Source organism: Chrysochloris asiatica, unplaced genomic scaffold (genome assembly GCF_000296735.1).
Source record: "Chrysochloris asiatica unplaced genomic scaffold, ChrAsi1.0 scaffold00103, whole genome shotgun sequence".
NCBI classification, from domain to species: Eukaryota; Metazoa; Chordata; class Mammalia; order Afrosoricida; family Chrysochloridae; genus Chrysochloris; species Chrysochloris asiatica.
In genome coordinates this window covers 11,629,937-11,643,029 of record NW_006408621.1, presented here as the reverse complement: position 1 = coordinate 11,643,029, position 13,093 = coordinate 11,629,937, and the positions used below count along the sequence as shown (strand labels likewise).

The 13,093-nt window shown below is 38.1% G+C and overlaps 1 protein-coding gene and 1 pseudogene across 1 annotated transcript in view; one reads left to right on the top strand and one right to left on the bottom strand.

Moving 5' to 3' along the window:
- RBBP8 (retinoblastoma binding protein 8) overlaps positions 1–13,093 on the bottom strand; it is a 124,713-nt gene that overhangs the window by 51,557 nt on the left and 60,063 nt on the right. Inside the window, exons 6-7 of the mRNA XM_006867292.1 lie at positions 10,397–10,572; positions 1,019–1,123 (exon numbers count right to left, since the gene is read on the bottom strand). Coding sequence (XP_006867354.1) covers positions 1,019–1,123; positions 10,397–10,572 — 281 coding nt within the window. The remainder of the gene's footprint in view (positions 1–1,018; positions 1,124–10,396; positions 10,573–13,093) is intronic.
- On the top strand, positions 1,404–3,023 carry LOC102820917 (annotated as a pseudogene).

Below are 13,093 nucleotides of genomic sequence, written 5' to 3'. Positions count from 1 at the left end.
GTGGTAGCTGAAGTACTGGCTCTGGATAGCAACCCTTCAGGAAGAGAAAGAAAGTGAGATAAGAGTAAGTAAGTCAAGGAGCATATTGGGAAACAGCCACATTTAAGAGGCAGATGGAAGAAGAGCCAATAAAGGTAAGGGAAAAATTAAACCAAAAACACAAATAAAAAGTAAGACAACCAAGAAGAGTGAGACCACTTCAACAAACAGTAATCAGTAATGTCAAATGTTACAGAAAGGTCAAGTAAGCAAAGGACTGGGAAGTAGTCATTTGATTTACCAATCAAGCCATTAGTGATTTGCCAGAGCAGGTGTAGTGAGTGAGAGAGAGTGTTAAACGTGTTCTTTCTCTCTCCCTCCATCCTCCAATTCTCTTAATAAATAGCAACTCTATTCTTACTGCTGTATCCTTCACTCCTTGCTCCAAGCATATCATTGGCCCCCTTTAATGTTCCTAAAACAAGCCAATTGGTGCTTTCAACTTAATGTCTTTTCACTTGCTGATTTCTCTACCTGGGATGACCTCTCCAGAAATTCACATAGCTCACTTGCTTCCTCAGTGGATGCTCAAGTATCAGTTTATGGGCTCAATATCCCTTCATACCAAGGTTTACTTGCTTCCACTTGCTTGTCTTCATATAACATATATTTGTTTGTTTCCTTCTCCCCCAACTAGCCTGAAAGTTCCATGGGGGCAAGAACTTTGTTTTCAAATTCAGTGCCTGGTACACAGTACTCAAAGATTTGTTGAATGAATGAGTAAACGACAGTAACACCTTCTTTACTTAAGATCATTAACAATACACATTGACATGGACAGGGATATTAACACATATTAATTATAATTTAACCTTACTTTCCGTATGAAAAGGACCGATAAACAACTAATAATACAGTTATTTTTCAAATGGATATATGGAAAACAATTTCCAAAATTATCTAGTTCAGAGTGCTGCCCATTCCTGATCACCATTATTATAAATTTTAAACTGTAAAGTAATCTCAGTATTTTTCTTACTAGCCATGGGAGATTGACTTTGATTGCAGGTATCAGTCACTAGAATTTCACTTTCATTAGGGTTATGCAGTGGATGAGCTGAAGACTTCGGATCTTTTCTCAAGTCTACAAGAAAAAGAGAAATTATATATAAGCATAAAATAAAGAAAAACATCAACATTTTTACAAATTCTTTGCTGTAAAGTTGATTCAGACTCATAGCACACCCTATAGGACAGAGTAGAACTGCCCCCATAGGATTTCCAAGGCTGTCATCTTTATGGAAGCAGACTGTTACACTTTTCACTCCTGAGCTTGTGGTTTTGAACTGTTGGCCTTTTGGTTAGCAGCCAAGCATTTAACCACTGTACACCAGTATAAACTTGTCTTTAAAGAAATTACAAGAATGATTTTACTGATACAATTTTTATATTCTAAGACGTAAACTCCTTTAGTATCACTATGAAACAAAGCTGGAAGTTAAGACAACTGGAGCAAGAACATTAAACTATATAAGCTTTTCTGACTTAAGGTGCCTCTAGTTGAAAAATGTTAATGCTTCTTTTCCTTGTGTATTTAACACAGAACAGTAGGTTCATTAAAAATGTATATATCTCTGCAATCTTTCTTTTAAAAGTTTTTATTTACTGGAAGGAAACCTTGAAACATTCTTATCAGAAATCACTCAAAGAAAGACAAAGCAGAAGGGGCAAAGATCTTTACTAATTATAGCTAGGGAGTCCTGGTGTAGTGCTGTGGGTTAATGTACAAGGTCAGCAGTTCAAGCTCATCAGTCACTCCTCAGAAACCCTACACAGGGTTGCTATGGGTTGAAGCCGACTCTATGACACTACACAACAAAACAACAATTATTGCTAGAATACTGAAAAGCATTGTAAACTTTGCATAGCAGTTATGAATCAGGCTGCGAACCGCAAGGTCAGCAGTTCAAAACTACCAGCTGTTCCGCGGGAGAAATATGAGTCTTTCTGCTCCTGTAAAGATGTACAGCCTCAGAAACCCTGTACAGGGTCGCTATGAGTCGGAACCGACTCCACGGTATATAACCACCACCAGAAGAAGAAAGGGACAGAGGAATCAGTTTTGTAGTACTTTCCATGGCTCAAAAGTTACCTTATATTTTCCGATTCTAAGTAAAAATGATCAGAATAAGATTAAAACTGATCAAGTTTAAAATAGTTTTATGTTGTTCTCATACAATGAAGCATTTGACCAAAAGTATTTATACTGAATGCTCCTTGGAAGTGAGAATGGTGAGCTTTGTCTCACATACTTGGGACATGTCATCAGGAGAGAGCAGTCTCCTGGAAAAGGACATCATGCTTGGGAAAGTGGACGCTTAGTGAAGGAGAGGAAGTTCCTCCATGAGATGGGCTGACTCACTGGCTGCAAAACTCTACTCAAACATGACAATTGTGAGGAGGGCGCAGGACCAGGCAGTGTTGCATTACTTTGCACACAGGGTCACCATGAGTCGGAACTTACTCAACAGTACTTAACAACATTTATACTGAATACAAAAGCTGTCCTTATAAAGAAAATTATTGTAATTTGTTTTCTGATTATTTTTATTCACAGATATAAATAATCAAAATTTATAGATGTTTATCTATAATAATTTTTGTCTTGTCTGATAGACTAAAATGTTAATGGAGCTTCTTTTCATGCTGACAGAGTTCCCACAATCACGGTGAACGTTCCTAAAACCCACGGGACTTTCTGTAAGAAGTGTGGTAAGCAGCAACTCCACAAAGTCAAACAGTAAAAGAAGGGCAAAGATTCTCTGTACGCCCAAGGAAAGCATCGTGATGACAGGAAGCAGAGTGGATATGGTAGGGAGACTAAGCCAATTTTCCATAAGAAGGCTAAAACTACAAAGAAGATTGTGTTGGGGCTTGAATGTGTTGGGCCAAACTGCAGATCCAAGAGTATGTTGGCTATTAAGAGAGGCAAGCATTCTGAACTGGGAGGAGATAAGGAGAAGGGCCAGGTGATCCAGTTCTAAGCATCATCTTGTTTTATTATTAAAACAAAATTGTGATGTTATATTAAAAAAAAGTCAATGGATGTTCAGTTTCAAAATTTCATTTATCTCCTAATTATGAGTAAGATTTTGCACAGTTCATTTGCTTTCCACTAGATGGTGATGCAAGCTCAAATAAAAGGGGAAGAAAAAAGTTCCAGAGTCTTCAAATATCCTCCTTCACAAGAAATTGAACAAAAACTTGATGAAATATGCTAATTCTCCAATGTCAAAGAATAAGGACTTCTGGTGTGGCACTGTAGCATCAGCACTGGAATGTGAGCCACAAGGCTGGCAGTTCAAACCCACCAGCTGTTCCTTGAAAACCGTAACAGGGTTGCTATGAGAACCAACTCGATGGCACTTAACAATTTTTTTTAATAAGCAGATGTTCATACAAGTGCAAATACATTGGCATTAGTCTAGCCTATTGATAATTTATTTGCATTTGTATAAACATCCTAAAGGAGCTCTGATAGCATAGTGGTTACGAATCGGGCTGCTAATCTCACGGCCAGCAATTCGAAATTACCAGCTGTTCCGAGGGAGAAAGATGAGGTTTTCTGCTCCCGTAAAGATATACAGCATCAGAAACCCTGTACAGGGTAACTATGAATCAGAACTGACTCCACGGCACACAACAACGAACATCTCTAAGACTATGCAACCCTGTTCCCAAACACTTTCCTTGTTATAGATTTGTTGTTGTTGAGTGTCATCAACTCATAGTGACCCCTATGGAGTTTTCGAGACTGTAAATCTTTGCAGCCAAGTCTCATCTTCCTGAGACTTCCTGAGCGGCTGGTGGGCATGATGTTCTGGGTCACCGTCCAGTGCATATACTACAGAGTCATGGCACTCCTTGTTATTGTTTAGGTTAAAAGTCTTTATAATTTAGCTTAATATTAGAAGAAAAAAACCATAATATAAGAAGAAAAAAATTATTATAAGTTGGTGGTGGTGTGCCACTGAGTTGGTTCTAACTCATAGTGATCCCGTATAGCATTTCGCCTCATCTTTCTCCCACAGAGCAACTGTAATTCAAACTTCTGACTTTACGGTTAGCAGCTCAGCTTGTAATCAACTACATTATGAGGGTTTCTTGTATTATTATACTAATATTAATTCACAGTGCCACACCAGGACTCTGTATTATATATTACATGATAAACTACTGGTGTGGTGCTACAGGATAAGCACTGAACAGCAAGGTCGTTTGAACCACAAGGCTGGTGGTTAAAACTCACCAGCTGCTCCTCAGAAACCCTATACAAGTTACTATGAGTCAGAAACGACTTGATGGTACTTAACAATACATGAGACAACTATTTCAGAGGACTTAATTAAAAGCGGTCTAAATTTAATTAATGTGCAAATACTACCCTTTAGATCTTAGACAGTTAATTGTTTTATGGAGTATGTACCTCCCTATTGTTACTTTCCCTTTCTAGACCTGTCTATTATTTGGCTTTAAGTGGTGCCACAGGGGTGAGCTCCCTTCTATACATGAAGGATGGGCTACAGTCATGGGGGTTCCAACCATCTCTACCCAACAACTGAGCCTGGTCTTATTTATGATTTTGAGTTTTGTTCCACATTTTCTCCCACTCTATCCAGGGCTTTCTAATGTGATCCTTTCAGAGGAGTCACAAGTGGTAGCCAGGCACCATCTAGTTCTTCTGGTCTCCAGGTCGTGGAGATTGACGGTTGTGTGTTCTTTAGAGCTTTAGACTAACTGCTTCCATGTGTCTCTGATTTTCTTCACTCTTCTTTGCTTTGGACATGGAGAAACCAATAGTTGTACCTAAGATGGTCACTTACTTGTTTTTAAGGTCCTAACATTACTTCCTGAAGTAGGACGTAGTCCCTGGAGACCATGGTTCTGAGCCACAGCCCTAGCATTACCATTAACTGCTACAAATTATAACAAAAATAATTAGTTAAAGATAGCTCCAATGGTGGAATAGGTATGGCAAGAACTTTAAAGAGTATAAAAATTCAGAGCTTGTTGTTCCTAAGTGTCATTGAGTTGGTTTCAATACATAGCGATCCTGTATAGGGTTTCCAAGGTTTGAACCACCAGCCTTCTGGTTAGCAGTTCAGTGCTTACCTTACCACACCAGGCCTCAAAGTTTATAGCTGGGAATATGTCAATTATGACTCATCTAATTACTTGATTAGTGATCTTGGATAAATTATTTAATCTCTCTTGGGCTTACCTTCTCCTCAACGATGCAAAACAGTAGCAATAGCTACTTTACAAGACTGTTATGAGAATTGAAATATTCTAATAATGTATGCAATTCAACTGTCAGTTTCTTATGTGTTGCTGTGATTCTGGAAGCTATGCCACCAGTATTTTAAATACCAGCAGGGTCACCCAAGGTAGACAGGTTTCAGCTGAGCGTTCAGATGAATACAGACTAAGAAGGAGAGATGGACCACTTTTGAGTATGTAGTCACTGAAAACCTTATGAATAACAGTGGACCACTTTCAGATAGTACCAGAATATTGAATACTGAAACATGATAACGAGAACCAGAGTATTTTCAGATATAGTACCAGAAAAATGAGTCCCTCAGGTTGGAAGACACTCAAAATATGACTGAGGAAAGCGCTGCCTGCTCAAAGTTGACTGTGATGACACGAATGGCGTAAAGCCTTTAGGGGCCTTCAGTTGATGATGGGGCACAAGTCAAAATGAAGAGAAACAGCTGAAAACTTCCATTAATAATCAGAACATGGAATGTATGAAGTATGAATCTAGGAAAATTGGAAATTGCCAAAAATGAAATGGAACACAATCAATACCCTAGGCATTAATGAGCTGAAATGAACTAGTGTTGGTTTTGAATATGATAATCACATGGTTTTACTATGCTGGGAATGACAAATTGAGAGGGAATGGTGTCACATTCATCATCAGAAAGAGTATTTCAGGATCTGTCATGAAGTACAATGCTGTTTGTGATATGATAATATCCATATGCCTACAAGGAAGACCACTTAATATCACTATTATTCACATTTTTGTACCAACTGCTAAAGCCAGTGATGATAAAATTGAAGAATTCTACCAATTTCTTCAGTTTGAAATTGATCAAACATGCAATCAAGATTTACTGATAATTACTGGTGATTGGCATGCAAAGGTTGGAAACAAAAGGAAGGATCAGTGGTTGAAAAATATGGCCTTGGTGAGCAAAAAGATGCTGGAGATTTCATGATAAAATTCTGCAAGACCAATGACCTCTTCAATTGCAAATACCATTTCAAACAACATAAAAGATGACTATACACATGGACGTCACCAGATAGAATACACACAGACCAAATTGACTACATATGTGGAAAAAAACAGTGGAAAAGCGCCACATCATCAGCCAAAACAAGGCCAGGAACAGACCATCAACTGCTCATATGCAAGTTCAGGCTAAAGCTGAAGAAAATTAAACCCCTGAGAGCCAAAATATGACCTTGATATATACCTCCTGAACTAAGAGGTCATCGAAAGAATAGACTGGCTGCATTAGACATAAAGACAGAAGACTAAAAGAATTGTGGGATGACATCAAGAACATTATACAGGAAGAAAGAAAAAGGTCACTGAGAAGATAAGAAAGAAGGAAAAGACCAAAATAGATGTCCGAAGAGACGCTTATATTTTCTCTCCAGTGTAGTGATGCTAAAGCAAATGGAAGAAATGAGGAAATAAGGAAATAAAAGAGCTGAATAGAAAATCCAAAAGGCAGCTAAAGAAAACAAGTCAAATACTACAATGAAATGTGCAAAGACCTGGAGTTAGAAAACCAAAAGGGAAAAATATACTCAGCATTTCTCAAACTGAGGGAACTGAGAAAAAAATTCAAGCCTTGACTTAAAATATTGGAAGGATTCCATGAGCAAAATATTGAATGATGCAGAAAGCATTAAAGAAGATGGAAGGAAGACACAGAATCACTGTACCAAAAAGAAATGGTTGATGTTCAACCATTTCAAGAGGTAGCATATGACCAAGAGCTAGTGATACTGAAGGAAGACGTCCGAGGTGCATTCAAGGAATTGGCAAAGAACAAGGCTCTAGGAAATGACAGAATACAAACTGAAATCTCTCAACAAACTGATGTGGCACTGGAGAAAATCACTCATCTATGCCAAGACATTTGGAAGACAGCTACCTGGTCAACTGACTGGAAGAGATCCATATTTGTGCCCATTCCAAAGAGAGGTGACCCAACGGAATGTGGAAATCATCAGACAATATAATTAATATCACGTGCAAATAAAATTTTGCTAAAGATAATTTTAAAAATGGCTGCAACCATACATTGACAGAGAACTGTCAGAGGTTTAAGCTGGATTCATAAAAGGATGTGGAATGAGTGATATCACTGCAGACATCAGATGGATCTTGCTGAAAGCAGAGAATACCAGAAAAATGTTTACCTGTGCTTTATTGACTATGCAAAGGCTTTCAATTGTGTGGGTCATGACAAGCTATGGACAACATTGCAAAGAATGAGTATTCCAGAATGCTTAATTGTGCTCATTATGAGGAATCTGTATATAGACCGAAAGGCAGTTGTTCGAATAGAACAAGGGAACTCTCAATGGTTTAACATTAGGAAAGGTGTACACCAAGGCTGTATCTTCCATCATACTTACTCTTATGTGTACGTTGAACACATAATCCAAGCAGCTGGATTATATGAAAAATGTGGCATCAGGATTGGAGGAAGACTCATTAACAGCTTGTGATGTGCAGGTGATACCACCTTGCTTGCTGAAAGCAAAGAGGACTTAAAAACTTAACTGATGAAGATCAAAGACCACAGCCTTCTGTATGGATTACATCTCAATATAAAGAAAACAAAAATCCTCACGACTGTCCAATAAACAGCATCATGATAAGTGGAAAGAAGACTGAAGTTGTCAAAGACTTCATTTGACTAGGATCCATCAACACTCATAGAAGCAAAGAAATCAAATGACATACTACATTACTAATGCACAAGACCTCTTTAAAGTGTTCAAGAGCAAAGATGTCAGTTTGAGAAATAAGGTGACCTGTTTCAACAGTCTCATCTGCATGTGAAACAACAATGAATAAGAAAGATCATAGAAGAATTGATGCACTTGAGTTATGGTGTTGGAGAATATTAAAAGCACAGACAAATCTGTGTTAAAAGAAATACAGCCATGATGCTCCTTGTAAGCCAGGATGGCCAGACTTCATCTCTCATACTTTGGACATATTGTGAAAAGTGACCAGTCCCTGGAGAAGGATATCATGTTTGGTAAAGTGGAGAGTCTGAGAAAAAGAGGAAGACCCCGAGATGGATTGGCCCCATGGCAGCATCAACAGGCTCAAATGTAGCAATGATTGTGAGGCTGGCATAAGACTGGCAAGTGTTTCTTTCTGCTGTGCCTAGGGTCCCTATGAGTCAGTATTGAGTCAATGGCACATTAACAACAATAATAATGTATGCAAAGCACTGAGTATAATACAGGGCACACAGCTAGTAGATATTAGCAAGTTTCTGTCTTCTTTCCTATTATCCCACTCAGATGTACATATATATATATATATATATATGAATATTTTTCATATAAAAATTCATTGTCTTAATGAACTGATGAATGTTTACATAAATAGGTTAACACATGTCCAGCTTACTAGTCATTTTACAAATGGCACTAAGAACTTTGGTACAGTCAATTACTTAACTTGCTTCTATGTCTGTGTTGGAGTCCTGGTGTGGCACTGTGGGTTAATGAGCCAGAGCTAGAGTGCTAACCAGTTGCTCCTTGGAAACCCTATACAGGGTCACTATGGGTTGGAACCAACTAGACAGCGCTTAACAACAACAACATATCTGTGTTAAAGTCCCTTTTTGGAGTGAGTCGCCTGTTATGATAATGAGGTTGGATTAAGTTGGAATACAGGTTGATGTAGCACTGTAGAATAAGCATCAGACTGCTAATTGCAACGTCAGTGGTTCAAGCGCACGAAAAACCTACACAGGGTCACTATGAGTTGGACCTGACTGGAGGACACAACTTTTTTTAATTCAAGGGTTACTACCCTCACCTTTCGCTATGAGTTGGAACTGACTCCATGGCACATAACCACCATCACTACTCTCACACCTTAGTTTCCTTGGGAGTATCGTCTGCAAATTGATGTCTTTGTTAAAATGAGAAATAATTTCCTGTTTTGAGAAGTTCCCTTACTTAGCAAACTACCAGTTTCCTGCTTAATTAAGAAAATCATGAGGCTGGGGTCAGAGAACTGGCTAAGACCAGATCTGGTCCATCACACAGCATACACAGTATGTTCTCAACCTGATCTTTTGAAAGCACACCACCATCAGTGCCCCAGATGTGGGTAAAATGCTATCTTTATAACCTCTCTTCTTGATTGAGGATGCAAAAAAAGACTAGGGTTGAATCATCCCAATGAACACCAATCAGATGGCAATGATCAACCTATAAAATCCCTGGACCAGGGCCTCAGTAGTCATTTTGGAGATGTGAGTCTAACGTGCGTATTTTTTTTTTGCTTTTGGTTCTATAGCAGCTTGAGCAACTACAGCAAAATTCACTCTCGTGCTTTGGATCCTGAGTCTGGCTTGCCTCCATCTGACCTCCGTTTCTTGGGACTTGAGCTGGGTGGGTGTATTGCCTGAAATGATTTGCAAGCTTCTGTAGCCTGTGAATCAACAGCCTGGTTTGGTATGAGAGAGAAGAATCCTCCAGACTAATGTCTAAACTATAGATTTGGGACTCACCACAGCTCTGGTAGCGTAGTGGTTACGACTCGGGCTGTGAACCGCAAGGTCAGCAGTTCGAAACTACCAGCTGCTCCGCGGGAGAAAGATGAGGCTTTCTACTCCCGTAAAGATTTACACCCTCGGAAACCCTGTACAGGGTCACTATGAGTCGGTTCCGACTCCACGGCACATAACAACAACAACAACCCTCCATAACCAAGTGAGCAATTTCTTTGATAATTTGTGAGTTCTGTAAGATGCTGCAGTGAACTGAGGAATCCTGGGACGTGAGAGAGAACACTGAGGGGAGGAGTGCTGGTTGATATCAGAGATTGTGGAGTGGTATAGCATTTTGGAAAAGTCAGACATCCCAGGATATCTTTAGCCTCCACCTCATAAGTGCCATCATAATGCTGACCTTTCTAAAAGAAAAAATTCGTATAGAACTTTTACATTAAAATCACATTTATAAGTAATCTACAACAAAGATTATCTTCCATTGGATTGAACAACATAAAAATATAATAACAGACAAGTTTTTCACAAAACCTGACATCTAAAATGCAATTGCTAATTCTTACCATTTGTACATGCAGAGTGCTCCAGTTTAGTATGTATTTGTTCTACATATCGAACATGGAGATTCTCCTTTCTTCGTAATCGGTTAACTCCAGAAAATGAAAAAGCTGTTATTGGTGAATCTGGAATACTATTTTCCTCAGATTCAAGTTCAGATGCTTGATGCTGCTGATCACTCCTAGAAGAAAATGACAAAGTGAAATTAATTCAACATACATTAATTGAAACAGCTACTATACAGAAAAAGTGATCCTAATTCTTTAAGAACTTTTCCAAAAAGAAGAAGGAACACTTCCCAACACATTCTATGGAACCAGTTTTACTTTGATGCCAAATCCAGACAAACACACCATTATAAATAAGAAAATAACTGGCCAATAATCCCTTAAGAATGTAAATACAACAGGAACCTTAGGAAGTATTCAGTTTTGCTGTGTATATTATCAACAACAAAAATAATTAAGTTCTATAAAAAATGAATACAGACACAAGAATGCTGAAAAAAATACTATTATTAAAAATATCATGGGCTACAGAAGAACAAACAAATCTGTGGTGGAATAAGTACAGCCAGAATGCTCCCTAGAAGTGAGGATGGCAACACAAAAATCAGTGAGGTTTTTATATATCATAAATGAGCAAGTCAAAAATAAAATTAAGAAAACAATTCTATTTATAATAGCATCTAAAAGGATGAAGCACCTAGCAATCAATTTTACCAGAGGTGAAAGCCTTATATGATGAAAACGACTTTCTCCTGCAGAGAAACCACCTACCTTATTATTAACAGCCCACTGCTTAACACATTGTGTCACCTGGGCAGCTTGAAAGGAACGAGAACACTGAATGGTTTAAAATCAGGAAAAGTATATGTGACAGGGTTGTATTCTTTCACCATACATATTCAATCTATACTTGGAGCAAATAATTCAAGAGGCTGAAATATATGAAAAAGAGTGAAGCAACAGGGTTACTCATAAATGAATACTCACTAACAACCTGCAATATGCAGATGAGACAACTTTGTTTGCTGAAAGCCAAGAAGACCTAAAATACTGATGAAGATCAAAGAGCACAACCTTCCATATGGGTTGCACCTCAATGTACAGAATACAAAAATCCTTACCACTAGGCCAATAAATAACAACATGATAAACAGTGAAAAGACTGAAGGTGTCAAAGACTTCATTTTGTTTGGATTCACTCATGGAAGCAGCAGTCAAGAAAGAGTTCCTGATGACGCATTAGGTAAATCTGTTGCACAAGACTCTTTAAAGTGTTCAAGAGCAAAGATGTCAGTTTGAGGACTAAGGTGCGCCTGATCCAAGCCATGGTATTTTCAACAGCCTAAGATGCATGCTGAAGTTCAATAAAGACTGTAGAAGAATTGATGCATTTGAGTTATGGTGTTGGAGGAGAATATTGAAAGAACTATGGACTATCAGAAGAACAAACAAATCTGTGTTAGAAGAAGTACAACCAGAATGCTCCTTGGAAGCCAGAATGGCGAGACTTCCTTATAAATAAGGATGGTGAGACTTCATCTCTCATACTTCAGGCCTATTATCAGGAGGGATCAGTCCCTGGAAAACATCATGCTTGGTAAGGTGGAGGGTCAGTGAAAAAGAAGAAGACCCCCAACGAGATGGATTAGCACAGTGTCAGCAGCAGTGGGCTCAAGATTAACGATTCTGAGGATAGTGCAGAACTAGGACTAAGCAGTGTTTCATTCTGTTGTGCAGGAGGTCACTACACTGACTTGACAGCACCTAACAACAACAAATAAACAGAAGGATTCCTTGGCTCCTTGGATGAAAGATTTACTATTACTCAGATGTCAGTCTACCTAAATCTATAACTGAACATAAATACCCATCAAAATTCCAACAATATTCTTCGCAGAAATGGAAAACCAATCTTCAAACTTATATGAACTGCAAGAAACCCTGAATAAGCTAAAATGATCTTGAAAAAGATCAATAGTAAAACTCCTATTTCTTTAGAAATATTTTATTTTTGGTGACAATATACAAAAGCAAACATAAATAATTCACAATTTCAATAACATTGGTTACATACATCATACTGTGTCACCATTCTAACTCTACCCTTAAGGGTTTTGTCACCATTAACTTAGGCTCTCTGTTCCTTAATGTTCTTTCGATGAATTACTGTCAGTTTACACTCACAGGTAATTCTTTATAAGAGTTCTATGCTTCAGGCAAAATTCTTCATTAATGGGACTAAAACTGTTGTTTTAGTTTTTGTCTAAAGTTTAAAGATTATTATCAGGACTTAGACTTGGTGGTTCTTCCAGTCTCAATGAATATTGTTAAGTCTGGTTTAAAAATGAGTTTGAAGTTCTGGTCCACCTTTTTCATTCCTACCAAATCCTCAGTAACTGTAGCCAGGCACCATCCATTTCTTCTTGTGTCATAGTAATGGAGATAAGTAGTTAAAGATGCATTATTTGTTGATTTCAAAATATATTATAAAGCTACATTAATCAAAACAGTCTGGTAACGGTATAGTGCTAGACATATGGTATGGCACTGTGAGTTAGTATGCTGGATTGTATGGTTGGTTTGAACCACAAAGTCGGTGGTTCAAGCTCACTAGGTGCTCCTTAGAAATGCTATACAGATTCGTAGATATGCAGGCTTAGAATTGAGAATCTAAGAAATAAGCCTGCATTTCTA